Source organism: Colletes latitarsis, chromosome 7, assembly GCF_051014445.1.
Source record: "Colletes latitarsis isolate SP2378_abdomen chromosome 7, iyColLati1, whole genome shotgun sequence".
Taxonomy (NCBI): Eukaryota; Metazoa; Arthropoda; class Insecta; order Hymenoptera; family Colletidae; genus Colletes; species Colletes latitarsis.
In genome coordinates, this window is record NC_135140.1 from 22,222,234 (window position 1) to 22,243,284 (window position 21,051).

General features: G+C 47.0%; 1 protein-coding gene across 4 annotated transcripts in view; it reads left to right on the plus strand.

Annotated features, from left to right (window-relative positions):
• The window catches only part of Kdm3 (Lysine demethylase 3), a 217,309-nt gene that overhangs the window by 61,038 nt on the left and 135,220 nt on the right, over positions 1–21,051 (plus strand). For all 4 annotated transcript variants that reach the window (XM_076769658.1, XM_076769661.1, XM_076769660.1 and 1 more), the window contains exon 7: positions 3,193–3,292. In XM_076769658.1, the coding sequence (XP_076625773.1) occupies positions 3,193–3,292 (100 nt within the window). The remainder of the gene's footprint in view (positions 1–3,192; positions 3,293–21,051) is intronic.

A 21,051-nucleotide genomic window follows, 5' to 3' on the forward strand; every position in this document is an offset into this window, starting at 1 on the left:
AGAAAATGACTGTCCCGCTCAAGGTCTCTCGTTATCGAAGCTGATCCGCGTTGCTCGTTAACGCACGCTCCGTGTCTCCCCGTTGCCTACGCCATTGCACATCTGCGCGCTGATCTTTTCCAGTTACACAGGTAACCACTTAACCGGAGCCCGAGTGCCTCCGTGTACGCACACGCTGCTCCGAACGTTCGTGTAGCCATTAATTAGATTAGCATATGCCGGAAAAAGGAGCTATCCGCTTATATCCGCTCGTAGCGACGATACACCACTACCATCGCGGAGCTTGCTCGGTGCGTTAATGGCATTATAGGATCATCCGTGACTGCCTACAACCTCTATCGTGTATCCTTTGACCACTATACGACCCGATTGCAGCGATCCTGCGACGCGTTTCTTCTACAGGGTTAATTTCGGAACATAGACCTCGGAACTCTTCGATCCTGATATACAGCAACATTTATACCGAAGCCAACGTATCTACATATTTGACAAGCTATATTTCTAGGAAGCGGTGCAATGGTGTTTTTCTCCTACGATGCGATAAACGCGTGAAATAAACTAACTGAATTCGAAATGATCCAAGAGAACCCTATCCGTTTCGGGGTTAACTGAAATACCGCGACCAAGTAAAGCTCGCGAACCGGTGAAATAACGCAGACGTCGGCGAAGAGCAGTCGTAAATCATCGTCAGAAACCGATAGCAAAGTCCCCGGTGAGTCTGTTTGCTTCTGGTTACCGTTCTGGTTACCCACCCTTTTGCGAGCGAGCAACCACCACCACCACACGACGATACGATCTTCGCCTCGTACGCGTCGCGACGAAACATTAATAATTTCGTCGTCCGGGATTCTTTGGTCGCCCCACTTACTCCGCATTCCTTGAATACGAGGGAGGGGGGCGAAAGTTGCCGGATATCGAAGTCGACTACGCCACTGGCGCAACAAGAGCGACACAAAGCCGAGAGCGACGGTGCAAACTATTTATTTCATGGGCTTCCCTCGTGTAGACGACGCTCTCCCCTTTTAATGCTCGTCTCCGCGTGTGTGTGTGTGTGTGTACCACTAGTCGTATATCAGCAGCCGCGGCTACATAAGGGGAAGTGGTCGGTATGCGAGGAAGGCACACAAGGCTACATAAGGGCCACATAATGTGCGTGGCCATGTGCATCCGCCGGAATGCGACGGCCTAGGTGAAATGCCTGGTCCCGTGCCAGATACTTTAACCTCGATTCACAATAAAACAGACTGGAGTCTTCTTTTCTGGCACTCTTACCGGGGAGGTCGCGATCTGGACCTGGCGCCTCTTTCAACGCTGTTACGGAGGAGAACCGACCGAACTTGCGGACGAGAACAGTTTCTGGACTAGACTTGGACTAAAAAATGTGGGAAACAAATTTTTTCGAAGCTTCGTTTTCGAGAATACCGATTTCGAACGTCCGTAGAATGCGAGAGCGTCTGTCCATTACTTGCTGCTTTTACTTGCGTTGGAGTTTGCAAACATTGACAGCAGATATTTTCGATATCCTTTTTTTCTTATACATATACGACAACTTTATTAACGAACAGAGCTTAAATACGTTTCGAAGATTTGACTGTAGAAGAATGTACGTGAAATTGCAAATGGCGCTTAATGCGTTAAGTTCGCTCTTTCGAACAGGCAACTTTACTTTCGATCCGATAGAGCCGAACTGCGAGTCGCATCGCCTTCGAAACTCGAGTTCGTCCTTCCCTTCGCAACCCCTTATCAGCGGAATCTCCTCGGAGGCAATTCCCGATCGCCTTTTCGAATATTCACGACCGACGCTGGCTTTTAATTTCTCCCGAGGCGGTCTGGCGCTCCTCCCCTAAGGGCTTGTTCCTCGAGAATATTCACCGACCGATAATCCAGCCGCGTATTCTTTCCACGCTCGTAAATTCGCCTACGTCCCGCCTTCTCTCTCGTTTCCTTCGTCGGGTACCTGGTGGCCCGTTTACGTGCTGCTATACAGGGTGGTCCGCGAGAACAGCTTCGATGATTACCGTGAATATTGATTTTAGCGAACGTTCGAGCAACGGTGTCAATGATTGGCCTACTTTCGACGATCTTCGTAAATAGTAACAATAAAGGAATACAAATGAAACAGTTCCAATTACGTTTTGATCCTCCACGGATCATCCTCGGAAATACAAAGTGAATGTAAGAGCAGACAATAATCGTTGAATTATACGCACGGATCGAAATCAAATATTCTACATAATAATTTTAAATAAAAGAAAAAGAGACAGTAATGCTCGTAACGATATCGAAGAATGAATTGCCTATTTTCCAAGGGCTTTAAAGCTGCTTAGATTCTTCCGGTATCACCCTGTTTTTGAAACACTGTACCCTGTTTGTCTCCACGCTCTCGCGTTTATCTACGGTAATAAATGCACCGGTTGAACAAAGACGCGACCCACCCGCATCCCCCTTTTATTCCCAACTCTGTCCAGCTTAGGCTCCTCGTGCCGTGGCGTGACTTTACGAGCGATGACAAAGGAGCTAGACCGATCTTACGATCATCCTACCTTGGCGCGACAAAGAGTCGAATCGCTCCAAGTCGAATGCGAATGGTTATACGAGCCATACATACGCGTTACGATTTCTCGTACGATTCTAGTCGATTCGACGGCGAACGAAAATCGTAAGAAATGGAACTACGTATAACGCTACCATAAAACTTGGCATACGAATCAAACGAACGATAAATTTATGCATGCAAATACATATTTTCGGCGACTCTAATATCGCGTTACGACTCGGAAAACTTCCATAATCGAGGGAAGAATTGTTGGCGAATATCGGTCGCGGATACTCGCGTATCCCTGTCACGATTCAGCCACCAAAGTGGAAAAAGATGTAGCTACACGGCCAGGAGATTATGCCCGACGGCGTTGCTGCACTTTACCGCGCTTCGTGAACAGACTTTCGATACCTGAACGGAGACTCGGTCAGGAAGATTACGAGTCGCGAGTTACGTTTTTTCGCGGAAATCGAGCGTGACATCGGGGAACCATTATCGAGGAAACCGGCCGACCGGAATGTGCTAACTCGCAGAAAGAAATTCGTTGCGATTTCGAGTCGCGACGCTGCAGAATAAGAGTTGCAACCGCGCGTGTTAGCCATATTTCTGGATTACCAGACTAGGGAAATAAATGTATATCGTTTGTATTTCAGCCCCGACCTGGAAGGAGGCCCCGAGGACGTCCTGGGAACGCCACACAGTTACAGACTACGCCCAGGATACAAAGTCCCGTGTCGCAGCATCTCGAAAAAGGTAAGTCCGTTCGCTCGACAAAATAAGCACGTCCAAGGCAGAAATAGAATCCTTCGTAACAGCGCGATGGAATCATCGATGCTGTTCTTTTCATAGAGCCTCCGAAGAGTAGGTGACTGACTATTAATTACCGTTTCGTAATATCGACCGATTCGATCGATCTCGGGGTATGGCCAAGTTACTTCGTACAAGGGAAACAGTTCGAAAATGGTCAAACGACATTTTAGCGAGGCTGACGCGCTTCTAGGGCGGTTAATTGACTTTTGACGTGGGCCAACCGTAGACCATGGCCCGCTAACAACGTTCGTGTAGCTCGTTCAAGGGTTGTATCGAAAAGGTTAGCAGTCGGTCGAATGTAGCTGCCAACCCAACGCGTCCAAGTCTCCCGCATGGTCGATGAAGCGAGGTCAAGTAGGGTCGTCGTCGTCGTCGTCGTCGTCGTCGCGGCAAAGCCACGATCGACCCGCCCGAAGGTCGGACAAGGAGCTTTTCGGACGGCGGGGTCGTGTTCATTGATGAAGCTGATCCGGGAGACCGTGTGGAATCGGGGACCGTCTTAAAATGCATTGCCTCTGGGGATGGAGATGGCTCTTCGGGGAAAGGGTATAAAAAGAACAGGGTAACAAAAAGGGGGAGAAGAAGTTAAAGGGGAAAGGGAAAAAGGGCAAAGAAAGCTCCCGAACTGGATGGATATCTAGGGAGGCGTACGGCCGTGCCGAGGGGAATAAATGATTCGAGGAACAGGGAGGAACCGGTCCACAAACAAAAGACTCGTTGCCAGCTCCGGCTGAATCGCTGGTTTAAGGGATGCGGGGAGGAAGAAAGGAGCCCGTGGCTCGTAGGAGGGATTACACAGCCAGGAAGGAAGTGCTGACTCCGGAGGGAGGAAGGCGTGCTGATGTTGATGAAACGGACTGCGGGATTCCGAAGTCTTTGTGTCCCGGAACGAACGTTTCTTAATCCCGTGGAACTAGCGCGTCCCTGCTCGATGTTTTTCTGGTTCCTTCGTTCGTCGCGATTCCTTCCTGTTCTCTGGGTTAGTCGAGTTTCCAGGGTCGTTTCGTCATCGTTTCGACAGAGCGGCAAATAAATGTATTTCGGATCGATTCGCGAACAGAAAGAAAGCTGTAGGACGTTCGCTGGTTTAAGCTCGACGAGCGATCTCGGTTAATTAGAACTGGTTAGACGGCTGCTCGAAGATTGCTGTGCGTCGCATTCCCAGACGCACGGTGGTTTGTTCGGATAATTGCAGTCCCGTCGAGTATCGAAAACGTCAAATTCTGGCGAAATTTTCCCCGTGCAGTGCACCAATTTATGGATTCGGTATATTTAATACCCGAAAGTTTGTTTCCAAAATAGTATTCGCTCTGAGAATTTAATAAAACACAACCACGTGCCCCGCGAAGCGTGACTATTCCCAGAGAGCTTAAAACGAAACTATCGATCGAAGCTATTCCGATAGCTTTCGACTCGGTGGAACTAATTTGCAGGATCGATTCGTGTGTATGGGCAATATTGTTGAGCATTTAAACGTTTCAACGTTTGCGTGTGTCCGTTTATATCTTTCAAGCATCGACGTACTCTGCATTCGAGCTCTTTTTGTCGATGGAGAGACGTACATACGTATCCAGTGGTCTTGCGTTCGTCATTGTCAAACAATCGTTCTACGTCCAAGTTAGCAGCCATGACCTGTTATTCTTTTCTCGTCTCTCGTCCCCAGAAGCAGCAGGAAGTCCGACGAGGAACGAGCGCATCGCAAAAGTCCCCTTACGTCACCGGGCAAATATAACCGACACGATCGCTCCTCCATTTCTTCATTTCTGTTTCCTCCATGGTCGGTCACCTCTTTAAACTCTCAAGTTTAAAGCAGGGATGGGAAAACTGCGACATATACGCTGTATAACTTTCAAGTCCCGATCTGTGAGTGCGTGAAACCGCGGCATTAAGCAGAGAATCAACCTTCGGTCATAGTCGAACATAGTTCTCGATCGTGAGATTTCTCGAGTTCCGCGCGGAGCGGATGATACTTGGATGTCGATAATTTCCGACAGTTCGAAAAGCAGAAAATGTCTCCGGAGAACAGACCCGTTCCCTGATTTCCGAGGAAAGCGGAGAAATTTATGTCGTCGTTCCCGAGAACTTGTCCAGTGTTTCACGAGCAAAGATTCAAAGCCGCGATTTTTCTTTCCGCGAGCTACGAGGCACAGGCACGCGCTAATAAAGTAACGAGGACTCCTTTGAAGTGGGTCTGCGTCGCTGTAATTCCTCGCCTCGCCGTCCCCGGCTTTCTTCTCTTTTCTCCCCTTTCGCCCCTCTCTCTTTCTCCGAAAATAAACGCACCGCGTAAAACGCGAACCGGATGACACGTTGCTGAAAATACAACTGCGAGGAGCCGAGCGTGCTCCGCGCCGGGCGATGATATTTCGTAGTAATTACAAGTGGAAACCGAGGGAACGAACCGGGAATTCTTTTCTAATTTCAACGCTAGGAAACCCCCTCGTCATGTAAATATTCTGCGAGAAAGGCGGAGTTAAATAGACGCTGGTTTGAGATACGTCGCGCCAGAAATTAGGGACACGCATCCATAGTTCCCTTATTGAAACACTGTTGCTAGTGCAGTAGCTGCAGCAGCAAAGATCTTAAATAGCAGCGAAAGAGGCGAGAGGAAAGAGACAGAGCGATAGGAGAAACGGAGATTGCACGGAAACGAGATTGATAGTAGCGGTTACTGGTTGTGCGAGTTGCTTGGCAGCCTACCAATCCTGGTTGCAAGTCGTCGACACTTGTTCCTCTCCTCCCTTTCCCTCGTCTGACAACTTTTCAAAGTCGAGAGCCGCGACCAACGAAGAGACTCGCTTTTCTCGTACCCGATCGCGAAAGAAACGCCGCTATAAAGTCTTCAAAGAGCACACCGTGAGAACCGACAGGAACTCCGCGGGAATAGCAAATCGCGATTTATTGGAAATCGGATCGGCGAAAGGCACATCCAGCACTCTGTGTTCGTTACAATCTGGCCACGACGTGGAATATGCCTGGAGGGTTCATGGAAAAGAGACGCGTAACGTCCAATCGATAAACAGACAAAGAGTTCGATGTGAACAATTTTTGCTGTACATTAAACGATAAGATTAAACAAATTAGAAGTTTGTTTTTTCGGAACAGTCGGTCAATGTGTTGCACGATCTAACTTTGGGCAAAGGTCTGAACTTTAACTGAAAGAGCATTAGCTACTGGCGTAGACGCAGATGGTAGAGAAACGTTAGGTTCAATGGATTTTGAGTTGGACAGTGTAGAATTATCGTCTCCAATGACCTGCAAATGCGCGACGCGAGGTCAGATGTTACCAATGGCGAAATTTCTTCGAACGAAGGCTCTAGGCGATCCATGGGAACTGAACGATCGGTCGCTTAACTTGGTGCATAGTCATTCTCGGCAAATATATCTTTATTAAATGGGAACATTTCTGGATTTTTGAAACTCTTCTCGATATTTATGGGAGACGGTGTTAATGACAAAACGTGAGGGTTACCGATGGAATGTCATAAATCGACATGGTTTTCCCAGTACCATTTCTCAAAGTTTCAAATTATTACCACGTATCCCTAAGATTAGGTGAGGAAATTCGCTCGAATGGGTTGCTAGAAACGTGACCTAGCCATTCGGTCGCTTTGGGGCAACTGGTCGAAAGTTGACGTCGCGTTGGTGGTGATGTAGGTGCACACGTGGCGAGGGTGCACTGAAAACGGCGGATTAAAGCATCGTGTCAAACCGCACGTGGCCGGTCAGTCATATCCCGTAATATATGCATTTAACATTAGGCGTGCAACGTATGCGCGATTCGAGAGCTAGGGAACCATATGTCGACAGACACGCATCTGTAAACGGTGCGCGTAGCCTGGAAATGACCTGGTAAAAAGCTGCTGTCGCTGTCTGGTTGGAATGTCTCGCATTTTCAACCAGATACCAACTATCTTAATTACTCAAAGATCTACACTTGTGCCGAGTATCGTGAAAAGGGTAGGATAACCGGGCAAGAGGTAATTCGAGGCACCGGGGATCAAAGATTCGGATTAATAAAAGATTCAGAAACGTTCGTCTATCGACAGTTTCGCAGCGGGAAATCGGCGAACGACGAGGGCAGCGCGTAGGAAATGCCGTGTCCGGTGAATGCATAATTCTGTGATCGATATCGGCCGTGTTGGCATACGCGTTCACGTATGCGCAGTTGCGCAACACCGTGACGGCCAACGGCAGGGAAAAGGGGGAACAGTTTTGCATTGCTTGGCCCGAATAGACGCCGATCGCGGAGTCACGGTTCGCGAGACGAGCCGCGACTTTTCAACGAACCAGTTCCGACGACGTCGGTGAGTCATGCTCGATCGCGTGGCGTCGCGTCACCACGATACTTGTCCACGTTGCGCCTTCCTTCACTTTTTTATCATTAGGAACATTCTCCCTTTCAAGCCAATGACGTATAGGCGCTTGGGCACACTTTTCTTCGATTCGATTAACAAATCGTCCATTAACATTCTTGCTAATATTAATGAGAATTAACGTTGAAAGTTGTAGTAGTTGGAAAATGTAAGAAATACACGTGTAGATAACTGTCACGGCAGCTGAACTTAATTTACTTAATCATATAGTTGGAAGTTTATTGCCCTACGTAATTTAAATACGAACGATGATAATAATCGAAAAAAGGAATTATCCACGAATTATCGTACTAGATTGCAGATGCAATAATTATATATATATATATATATATAATAACGAAATTAATTGGATCATAAATGATAAAGCCACGAGATAAAGGCATTGTATCGTAAAACACAGATGACCCCTCCGGACGATCTAGATGGTATATAAAATTTAATTAATTCCATATCAAGCCATATATTATTCTAATTAAGAATGGAATATTACCCTACTGCGGGAGGCATCTCGTTCCGAAATATACCAAAAAATTACGAACGACGCGAACAAATTTTTTATCGAAATTATAACTGGCCGGACGATTCTGCGTGGATTAAATTGAAGGTCCGAGAACTTGATACGACGCGGCCGAGTATTGATTCGCAACGAGTACGCTTACCGCGCTGTTTACGCGTTTCATTTACCGCCACAGCCATTTTTTCTCGGCGATAGCTGCAACGTGCGCTGGAATTAATTCATCGATCGACCGGAAATTCTTTTTCCCATGGATGTCGTCCGACGGCGCAACGTTCCCCGAGGAAATTCCATTAACCGCGATATAGAAAGAGGACGATCGCGCGAATAATTTCTCGCTCCGCTCCGTAATTCCAACGATAATTTCGCGCCCGTGGAATCCGCGTGCACGATACGAGCGATAAATTCTGCACGCGTGCGAATATTGCGCGTTCACCGTTGCGAAGAGATTCCATGCGAGATGAAATTAAATCGAAATTGTTTGCTTCGTTAGAAGAATGAATTTTTCTCTGTTTTTCCCTGCTTAGTCAGCGCGACCGACCCATCTCATCATTTTTACTTTCCCGCCAGTCGTACAATATAACAGAAGGAAAGTACATTGTATTGCAATACGTGCCCTGTTATATTCTCGGCAGTTAAAAAATATATCCAAGAGCAAAACTTCAACTACGCTATCTTTTCTCTTTCCTCAAATTTACTTCCGTTTTTATGCATCTAAGTTTGCGTTGTATCTTTACCTGGCTTTACAACGAATTGTTAATTATTATCAAAGGTTACTCTGTACCATTCCTCTGGTAATATTGGAAATGTTCCTGTACATAATAAAATCAAATTAAATCAAATAAATTTAATTTTCCTTCGTTTCTCTCTCCGTTAAATGTATCATTCTCGTCGTAATAAATTGGAAAGCCTATTTGAAAAGTGGTACATTCCACTGGAACCCGATTCGATCGCATACGAATGCAAAGCACTTTTTCATTATCTGAAAAATGTGCGAAAATTCCTGCGCAGCGGTGAACGCGCGTCGACTGCGATTTTGTTTGTACACAGGTGGATGGCGGTCCCCAGGTAATTAGGCGGCTATATTCGTCCCGGTTTAAGCTCGACTCGCTCGTTCCGCCCACTAGTTGCAGAACTCGGATAATTATTGTTACGAACTAACTTTCCGTTTGCACGAAGCCGCGCGTTCTCTCCCCTGTTCCTGTATTTGCGCAAAATTCTCTCAGCCGGCTAGAATTCTCTCGAATTCGCTGGTCGCGCAGAACATCGAACCGCGCACACTTTGGAATTCTGCTCGACTCTGCTGTTAATATCAACTTTCGAGGCTCCGCGAACGCCGGCTAATTTTTTGCACAGGACAATTACGGTTATGCAATATATATTCCCGAACTCGCGCTACCGGTCCGGTGAGTTTGTTCCGTTTGCTTCTGGAGGATGAAAATTATTATTTCCCTAGAGACGCGTGCGATTTCGCAAATAATGGGGACACTTTTCTCTAACCAAATATTATCCTGAACTTTGTATAGCGATATTGCCTTCCCTTCTGCGATATAACTTGACTTATCATTGTGTTAGAAACAATTTCAATTCTTTCTCGCCATAAATACGCACGCTTCCGCGTCGTTCGATTAATCAACGCGTCTTCGAATTAATCGTCCTTCCCGTTCACGATCTTGAAACCAGTTTTCCCCGGGCGGCTGGGCGAAATGCGGTCATCGATCTTGCGGATTTTACGAGCCGTCGCCGGATCCCTTGGTCTTTGAAACCGCTGCTTTTAAGGGATCGTAAAGAGCCTCGGGTATTCTATCCTTCTTGGCTCCGCTGGCCGCGCTTTTTCTGCCAGGGAATTTTATCGCCAACGATCAAGAAGCACCTCCAACGTTAGGAATATTGATGACGTCGACGTCTCTGGACCGTTCCAGCGGGAACCAGTCCCGGATAAGCTCGCGCCGGTTCACGTTTCGTCCCTGAATCGATGAGCTCCCTGCCATGTTCTTCATAACCCGTATTTTCCAACATACGATAATGTCTCGACGATGGGAACCGAGGGCTTGAAAATTAGCGAAATGCCTCGATGGAAATTCTGCCGCCATCGATCCGTAATTAAAGTTTCCATGGTGTTACCATCGAAACTTTGCGTGCATCGAAACTTGTAATTAAACCAAACTAATTATCTTTCGTTTTAATAAAATTCTACCAAACTCTGTTCTATTGCGTTGCATTTTCTCTTTGCTCTTGACGTTATTTTTGAAATTGTTCCGAGTAGTCGAGATTTTAAACTACAATCGCATCTTCGCAGAAACGGTTCAAATTCTTGTCCTTGTCGAGAGAAAAACTCCACAGACGGAAAAGGGGACGTTCTTAAGGGATCCCTTCCCCAGAAATCCGTAGGTTACGACTTTTCGATCCCCAGGGCACGTTAGTTGGCAAGGATGAGAAGTTCCTGGGGGTAGTTACCGGAGCTCGATCCTCGCACGACGCATAGAACTTTGCAGCAAAGTTTGCCCAAAGTAGTTTCTTCCTCCGTCTGGAGACCCCGGAATGTACAGTGCAAACTTTTCTCGGCTCTTATGAAACATTCTTCCCTTGCAGCCATGTCGGCTAGCGATGGGACCGATTCACCGAAAGGTTACAAAATCTTCCGATCCAAGTAAACCTTGGCAATCGTTTCTTCGGAGGTGCAGCAAAATTTGGAACTTAAGGAAATTGATTTCCGAACACTTTTGCTACGTCGAACAAGAGAAACCTGCTCCGATGACTTTCTGTAACATTATCGATACTAGCTGCAAGAACATCGTTCCCATCGCTAACGTCGATAGAGTATCCCTCTTTCCACGGTTCTGCCTTTCAGAGAGAGCTTCTCCGGGAATGCAGTACTGTTTATTTTCCGTGTCACCGCCCACTTGGTCGAAAGTTTGTGCATTAAGAACTCGAACTCCGAGAACGAGAGTGCACGCGAGTGTGCCTTTCTGTATATGTACACGCGTTCGTGTATATACCATCTTGAGGAAACTTTCGAATACTCGACGCACAGTTTCGATGACTTCCCGTGTTACATTTCCCCTGTTGCTTCCGTAGAGACTTCTGCCCGTTTTGTTTCTCTTAATTAATCGCCCAGAACGCGAATCGAGTCTTTACGAACAAGCTTTTCGTTAATTTTTAAATGAGATCGATGCATCGATTATTGTAGCGATCACTCGTTGCGATACTTTTGGCTGCTTTATTTTAAATTGCAAAGACCTGAATTCCACAAAAACGGTCGTCAAGTTTTATTTATTCCAAAGATGTCCCTAACTAGGGGATAGAAAACATTGGTAAACCCACGCTGATAAGATTGATCTTTTTTAAAAATAGTGTTCGTTAACCTCCCGCCTGTGCACGGAAGATTTAAAAAGCTACTGGAATATTTGTGCCGTAACGAGGTAACAAGAGCAACGATCACGTTTTCCTTGAGTAAAGCTCCGCGTGTCTCCAACGGATCCGAACGCCAAAGCTCACGGTGATTACAGTTTCTTCGAAGCAGAAATATCGCCCACGTTACGTCCTTACTTCGTCCTCCAGGAATTACAGTCCCGATCGTGCTGGGAACATTTACAGAGAAATTGGACATCGTCCTTCCGCCGGTCCGTTCCGTTCGTCCTCGTTCCAGCACCGTAATAAGCTTCCCGTGGGGGACGAAGAAAAACGAGGAAAAAAATGATAGGTCGAAGAAACCACTCCGGCCAAAATGGCCTTGATCCTCCTCTCTTATTTAAGCGGCGTTACGACTCGAAAGACGAATGGCGAGACAATCCGTCTTACGCGCGGAAGATCGATCGGTAGGGAGGCTGGAAAAATACACGCCAGACGAAACTGGCCCTTCCGAAAATTCATATTCCGCCTCGGCGAACCACCTATTCATCGGTTTTCCGCGCGGTCGACCAAGGGTCCCGATACAAAAATATGGGGATTCGCGCGAGCAACAAAGAGCCTGTCCTAGTAAGTCTCGATACTGTTTCCGCAACAGGGAGAATTTCGAGAATGAAAGTAACGAAATTTCGGACCCCGATAATTCAGAAGCATAGAGAAATATGTTAAACATAGTCGTCGTACTAACGATAGAACTTGATCCGTGATTATTAACTCATTATTTTCGCGGTTGACGGATCGGATTCGAGTTCCCAAGGGGCATAAAAATTAAGGGATCTCCACGACCTTACTTAACGGCCTCGGATGGTATCGATTATCAAAAGTGCATTAAGCTCTCTCGCGACGCATCAACGTCCACGTGCACCGAGCACCTGAACGCAACGGCACGCAGAACCCCGTTTAAATGGCCTCTGTGTACAGGTTTGTTCCCCTCTGTTCCCTTCTGTTCCCCCGGTGGTTGCATAATCGGGCGAACGAGCCAAAGGCGGTCTCTGGAAGCAGCTGTTCATCGTTGAATTCCAGCGGACGCGCACACACCTTCCTTCTGCGTGCACGCTGGGAGGGTTTGAGGTGCACGCAGGTGCAATCTGCCGATGCGATGGTTGCGACGGGCAGCAGGTGGTGCACGGACAGGTATCGATGAGACCCATGTACCGGGAATCTTTGCTGATTTCTCGCTCTCCGAGCTTACTGGATTATCCAAGGTGAAACGCGTCAGACTTCGAGTAGAGAGATCCTTTCGTTTGGCTGGAAAATAACCACTCTTAACGGCTTTCGGTTTTCTTGCGTATAGGGTGCCACTATCGGACTGCGTTCGAGTAGTTCCAAGAATGCGTGTGCAGCTTGAGAAGTTCAAGATACGCGAGATAGGTTGAAAGGGAATTTTTTAACGTCGAGATTTATCTATCTTCTTGTAACACGAACTCGCAGGATCGTAAGTCGTATTAATACTTTTTCGGTTGTCATCATTTAAATGACTTTGATTCCTAATACGAGCCTAATCGTTTCTTTCCATTTTTCTTCGTAAACTCAGCTATCTGCCGAGTCCTCCTTTTCCCAGAGCGTGCTTCGAATATCGAGGCAGAAGCTCATTCATCGGCTCGTGAAATCGCTCGACCGTCAATCCCATTTCGATAGCACGATATCCAACCGCATGGCCAGTTGTCCAGTGGGGAACAGCTCCTCCATACACGCGACTGATCCGTTCGATAAAAAATATTCGCGTCTCAATTTGATCGGCGACCAAAAACGCGGGAGCAGCGCCCCGGGAAAATCGATGGCCGCGATCGAATTCCAATCTGCACAGGTGGGCAGAAGCGACGCCGGCGATGACTGGACGGGGCGTGGGAGAGTGGGGGACATGACACAAAACCGAAAGTGAGATTAGCTTCGTTCCGGCTGGCAGGCCGCCAACTTTTCCCCTGCTCGATTTTATTGAGCTCGCGCATGCACGCATGCACGCACGCACGCACGCACGCACGCACGCACGCACGAACGCAGACACGCTCCGGATTTCGCGCGACCCGCTATTCCCGTACATCCGGGTCTTGCTCAGAACCGAAACCCGTGCGTGTATCGCTGTATTCTTATAAATGCCCACATTCGCCTCGCACACTGCTTGTCTTTCGCCTTTCGCATAGTTTCTCTTCTTTTATCTATATTTCTTTCCGTTTTCATACCTTTACTCTAGTTCAACTGTATATGATTGTAGACGTCTCATCCTATACACGTTCTACATTATTCATTGAATATTTTCTGTCAACTTCCATTGTATCCTTATTCTACCTGCATTTTCTATTGTACATAAATGCTGTATATAATATAACCTGTTCCGAAGTATGTAATCCAAACACACACACACACACAAATACTATTTCGTCCTGAATTTGTCGACTTTCACGCACGCGCGCCCGATTTTTCCCCCGTGTCGATAATTGAACGTGGCAAGCGCGACCAACCGGTTGATTTAACTCTTTCAGCGCGCGATCTGGTCGCGTGCACACATTTCAGCTGCGTCGTCATGGTTCGTTGGAGTTTCTAATAGGACGAACGAGAATCATTTTATAGGAAAACTTTCTATCGTTGTAATCGGTTTTCAGCGTTGTACCGGAGCAGCGACCTTCCGATCGATTCGAGCCAAATTACGGCAAACATACATATTTACCAGAATATTATCGATATTCTTTCACTAACGCGACACTACCGTACACGCGAGAATGTTCCGTGCGAATTGGAAACGACCTAGGCTCGCCGTCAAAAAATTAGAAGACCCTGGCCTACCACGAAGAATTTCATCTCCAGAGGAGAGTAAAGATTACCTCGGAAGCAAAATCGTGACGGTCGTAAGATGACGCGCAAAGTTAAACGCACGCCGACAGCAATTACTTTCGGCGCCGCGAAGAACAAGATATTTTACGAGGTCGGCGAACGGAGAATTCGCACAGGGAGTCGTTAAACGACGAGAGTAACATTTTTGCGCGTTTTGTGCTTCCTCTTCCTCCCTTTTCGCGTCTATCCCTCTCCCAAGAAACACGAGTCAGTGAATAGCCGGTTGGTCGAATCACCGGGCAACCAGCGTATCTAGGTGCGTCTGTATTTCCCCGGTAGTTTCCCGAAATAGGTGGGCGCATTACGGACGAGCGGAATGCAACGAAACCGTCTGGGAGATTCGAGGGTAGCTACGTGTCTCCGTTTAGTTAACTTTGGATTTCTGTCTCGCTTAGGTAATTGATGGCGATAATGAACTCAACCGTTGTATCGATGAAACTGCAATGGAACGGTAACGTAAACAGAAAATAGCAGTCTCCGAAACGTCGCGTCGCGTCACGTCGCATCGTTTCTGTCAGAATGAACAATTCCGATAAGCTGTTAGCGCTGGCTCGATCTACGTGAACGTTGCCCGATAAAAAATACCAAGTACATACCATGGCTTCGATCCCGACGGTATCGTTAAAGGTGGAAACGCAGCAATATCGCTGCCCATAAACTGCGACCGCGAATGTACATACACTTGTTTTTAAATTGCTTAGAGAGGCATGGCGTGGTGTTACCATATATGTAGATCGGCTCCCGCGTTTCTTATTTTCCCTTGAGATAAGCTTTCGGGAACCATGGGACGTATAGGATAGAAACATTGTTTCACAGGATTCTACACACCATTTAACGAAGATACTTTTTCCACTACATCCTATTACAAAGCAATGTACGGTTTTGTTTTCGCAAAATAAAATTGCGTGTCTAGACCGGAATATCTTAACTCACGTGGAATAACCAACCACCACCGACCTATACGGTTAACTAAATAAATTTCAAGCTACCGCGACAAGTACTAGGAGCGTATTTTTCAAATTTAAGACGGGATAGGTTGCGCCCGTAAAATAGGACGATCTTGACCGACGAAAATAGTGGAAAACGACCGCGCGTGCGATGGAAACGTGTTTCGAGCGTTGCAGAGTACTTTGAGCGTTCGGGCGAGAGGAAGCCCGCTGTGAAATTATTGCCTGAACACCGGTCCAAAGATACACCGGGTTATGCATTAGGCCGTTGCACGCGAGCATGTCGCGTCGATGTCGGCAACAGCCAGACTGGAATATCCCGACGGGACGGGCGATAAATCGGCCGCGATGCGACATTGTGGTCGAGCCTGCCCCCTCGATTGCATTCCGCGTTAATAATAAGAGCGCGCTACGGATAATCGCGGCTCATTAAAGGGCGGCTGATCGTTCCTCGGCTAAATGCATCTGCACGCGCGCCTCGCAGCTGCGCGCGCTTTCGCGTGCATTATGCATGTATGCGTTGCTGGGCGACGATGCGAGCTAGGCACGGCACACGCCCACCGTTTTCGCACAGTAGACTACCTCTCTCTATCCGGGATCGACCCTTATCTTCCGTTCTCGACTTTTCACAACCCGAACAGACCCTCCGAACTCGCCACCAAGGTTCTTACCCTCTAACCACCGCGCTGCGCCGTTTCACTAACCGCGATACATCTTTCATCGACTAGTTATTTAACGCACGCCCATAAATATCGATTTGTTGGCCCCTCGCCGACGCGCTAACGACTATAAACAATATTAGGATTTAATATGAAACTGAATTACGAGACTTATCATCAGTTTCTTCCACTATAAATACAGAAATGTACCGAGACGACTAACTTTGTAAAGAGTTTGACCGAGTTTGACAGAGTTCCGCGGATCGTGTTCGAGATGCTCGATGTTTGACCGCGTTGCTCAAGGAGTTTGGCTAGGATCGAGGTTCCGTGAGTTAATCATGACTTCAGTGGAAGTGAGAACGCAACGAGTATGTTAATTTCAAACTCGACGAAGAATATGAATTTTTCGTTCGATGAAATTTAAAATTGCGTGAAAACTGGCCCAATGGCTGTACGAAGAATATCGAAATAGTAAATTGAGGAAAAAGAACCGAAGAAAAAAAATAACATCGGGATTCTTTTCATTCGTGGTGAAACAGTGAAAAACGATCGCACGGTTAAATAATAGCTGAAACTTGGCATTGTTCAGGAGAGAAACTGAAACGTCGCAGCCTCTTTTCCAACGCGACTCGCTTGCTGCCTGCTTTATTGCTCGCGTCGACGAGAGGCTACCGTTAATTAAGTTCTCTTTTTTTTCATTTTTTTATTTTTATTTCGCCGCTCGCGTCTTCGTTTCGCGATTCAGTTTCCGCAGAAAACCCGTTTCATTTCCGGCTGTCCATCGAAATTCCGCTACCGATGCACGGAGAAAAAATATCTCTCGTTTATCCTTCCGCGTGTGCGGTTTAGACGATGGTCGAGCGAACCGTCAACGAACAAACAGACAGAGAGTTGAAAAAAGAAAGCGCGAAAAAAATATTTGATCGTAAATGGAAGCTGGGTTCCGTTAGAATCACAGATTTGTATCGATTCCGGGTTTAAAACGTTGTCCGGCCGCAAAAGCCAAACGAAAGCAAGAAATAATTGATCTCGAAACGGATGTAACGAATTCTTTCCGTCTTTATTGCGCGTGGCGGACTGCTATTAAAATTGTAAACTAAACGACGCGGTTGGTTTTACCAAGTATTTGGCGTTGGAACTAAGATGGCTGCAGAAATAACAGGAAATCCGGCTGGTACAAACGACGCATAATTAATTCGACGTTCTCGCGATAATTTAACGCTCGTTGCATTATTCCGTGTCTCGTCTCACGCTCCGAACTTCTCTATTCTTCCCTTTCCTCTAAGATTTATTTCGAGAATAATTTTTCATAGGTACTAGTTTAGCCAACTGAAGATTCTTCTCTGAATCTTGAAACACGATCCGTTCCCGATAAGATACGTCAAATTCCAAGTGTCTAATTTCCGCCCAAGATAAACTAAATGGGCATAAAGTATTATTTCAACGACGTTTTACAACCTTCACCCTGCCCACATTCGTCGCAGAAGCCGCACAAACCCGTCTAGCCCAGTCAGCGAGTTCAAGAGCGAGAGGGACAGAAACCGCAAGACAGAATTCCATCGTGTGGGATGGTTCTTCGTGCTCGCCGATCCACCCACACTTTGCCGCGCACACGGAGAGTCTGTCGTTCCTCGACTCGGGATAGGAAAGCTTGCACGGGACACAGAAGAGGCTGTCCTAATTGCCGAGATCGGCGTGAGTCAGCCTATTGTTGAAGATTGTACCTCGTGCAGCGATAGAGCCATAAACGAACCATCGCGGCAAAGAAGACGAATAGAGGAAGTCGAACACTCTTTGGTGTCTGGGACGCTGAAAGCTCGACGTAAGAAATCGAGGATCGAAGGAGTTTGAAAGTCGTAAACTATGAATCACCGAGTCGTGGGTCGTAGACTGCGATCGTGCATTTATCCCGTGGAATTCGCAACCAGAGAAAGTAAGCGACTTCCTTCTATGAAAGGGAACAGAGAGCATGATCGTTCGGTTGCAAGTTAATTTCTATCGTCAAATCGAGAATCGTGAAATTTGGAATTTCTGAATTTCTAAGCGGAATTCCAAAAGTGGAGTTGGCCTAAAAAGATTGCTTTTATCGCTAAAAATACAATCATCGAGATAAACTGGGTATCGCGAGCGTCCGAATCCGAAAGAGGGCCTCGGAATTGAAACGTGAATCGCGTAGTATCGTGTTCGCGGGGCAAATATCCGGCATCAATGAACAAAAGTGTTACAAACGGCTCATTGTTCGTTCGGGAAGATCAAGAAGCGATTCACGATGGGTGCCAAGAAATCATTGTGCAACGAGCGTTGCCCGTACACTATTTCGCCCCGACGCGCCGAGTTAAATATGCATTTATCGCGCCGCCCGTTGGGAAGAATAAATAATTCCTTCGGCGCAACAATACGAATTGTTCCATTGTGTGTAATTTCATTTATAAATTACGAGCGCCGTTTCGAATTTTTCTCTTCTTTCCGCGTGCCGGCAGCCAGAGCGGACCGAAGTGTACAAAGCGAACAAATTAATTAACTAATAACAGGACTGCGAGCATTGTTGGGAAACGAGAGAGAGAGTATTTTTGCACCGCGTTTAAAATTAAAACATCGTAATTTACGAAGGAATTGTATCGCCGGTATTAATTGGCTGCTCTCCGAGTAATTTTTCTTGGAAACAAAGACCGGCGAAAAAAAAGATTTCGCTTCGCGCGTTCGTGTTACTTTGTTACAAAAATGGATATTATTCCAAATCTATTTATAGAAATGCATCGCAATCTGCTTCGTTTGATCCAATTTATTTTCTCTGTTGGTTCGATCTACGATCAAACTACGGTCTCGTACGTCACGGAAAAGCGTCGTTGTTCGTCCGAAAATCCGGGTGTTGAAAAATTTATTCGCTCCAATAACTTGATCCGACGACTCGTGTCTGACATCGTTTGCGAGAAACAACTATCCGAGGAGAAGCGGAGAAGGAGAGAGAGAGAGGTTCGCGTGTTTGGAGCAGGGCCATTAAAGGCGCCCCGTCGTATTTACGAGGAGGGATCCTCTTTAAGGCAGCCACGGGGATGGGAAACCTGGTCGATAACGCCGTCTCGAAACAACCATCCATCCCCGCTGTTCTCGGGAACCCCTGGTGCAGAGTGTAACTACCACACAGCCTTGCCACGCGCGGCTACAAAAGGACGAGAGGGGCGGTCGGGAACCGGTGGGAGAAGAAGAATGCTCCGTGTTTATCGGAGCAGGGGTTGCTCACGAGCCCGCAGACACCCCCGAACGTGCGCGACGCACTCCGTTCTTATTTTCGTCGTTGGGTCGTGCGCGCAAACATCGAACTCGTCGCTCGTAAATTGCGTTACTGGCCGCTTTCGTCGTCGTCGTCGTCGTGATAAAATTCCCGGTCGTTTGAAAGCTCGGCAGCCCGCTCTACACTTTTCAACTTTTTGCGTCGCATTAAAGGTCCGTGGTCGCTCAACGAGTTTCTGCCCTGGACATTCGAGACAAAATTAGTTCTTCCACGCTTGCAAAGTTGTATTTAAATAGATTAACATCGGAACGTCGAGGTCCCACGATGATACGGTGGAAAATGCCAGCCAAAGAAGACTCTGGATTATTTCGGGCAAAAAGACTGCCAAGTAAATTGGTACATCGTAATTCGGAAGAATCGAGGAAGGAAGCGTATGAACCTCACGCGCGGGTCACAAATCAGTTTGGCCCATGTTAAATTAGTAGCTCGAGACTGGTTTAATGCACCGAGTGAATGACGACGCCTCGACTCTTGGCACACGATACAACGAATAAATTAATATGGAGATTAAATTTACACAGGTGTTGAACCAAATGACATTGTTAGGTTGCGTTTCACTGTAACGCGTTTGTTTGCTCGTCTCTCGGCGTATATGTATAAATTTTACAAAAATGCCAATGCCAGTAATTTTACAAATCTCGAGTATACTCGTGTAGTAGGGCGCGTCTCGAGCAACGGTAAGTATTCCGAAGCACACCGGTAGCCGATCGATTTTGCGTTCGGTGTTGATTAATTCTAAGCTTCCCATCGGTAATCGGGACAGGGGTTCCAGAGAGAGTCTCCGTGGGCGGGAAACGGTTCAACGCGCGGAATTCGTGGCCCGATCAGAGCGAAATTACGGTGTAAACGGCGAATTATCGAAGCCGCCGCCGGTTCAGCGTCCGCGGTTGACCGCCAATCTCGCTCGGCTCCGCTCCTCGATCGAGCTCGAAATTCTGCGGCCTGGGCGACTTATTCGGCCGCAAACCGAGTTTAGATCCTCCGGGCGTGCTCTGTTCCCCCTGCCCAGTTTCTCTCGTCGCGTGTAATCGAGTTCCCTTTCGCGTTTGAGCTTCGACGGACCTCTGACTGCAAAAAGTAACTTTGCCCGATGCGTTTACCGACCGCCGTCCACAGATATTTTAGATCGCTCTTCCGATAATCGAAAGTTTCTGGCTACTCGAAGAAAGAGTAGGACGAGGCACAGGAAACGCGGGGTCAGTCGTAAAAGACGAAATTATCGCCAGCTGGATATATAGAGCCATAAAATCGAAACCGGATCCGCGTCATGGAACGCAAACAACCGAGCAGGATCAACCTGTCGCGCCACGTTGCATGTCGTCGTTCCAGTCTTATCGTTTTTCCTCCTTTCTACGACCATTTTTCTTGTTCTTTTCCCCCTTACGCTCGGGGCGGTTGGATCGTCTACGTTCGAGAGCCAATACACGCATAGTCGTCGAACAACCTCCAACAATTTTCACTCCATTATCGCTGACCAGGCCACTCCGTGTTTACGTGCACTTGAATTTTGTTTTTCAGATATTTTCGTCTCAAAGTTGTTGAAACATTAAAGTAATATTAAAAATTTAAAGGCTTCGATCGATGGAAGATATTAAAATTTTAATAACGTTTTATAGAGCTACAACAAGATCTATTTTCGATCCGTTCCCCTTTTAAATCTAATAAAACTTTCTAAAA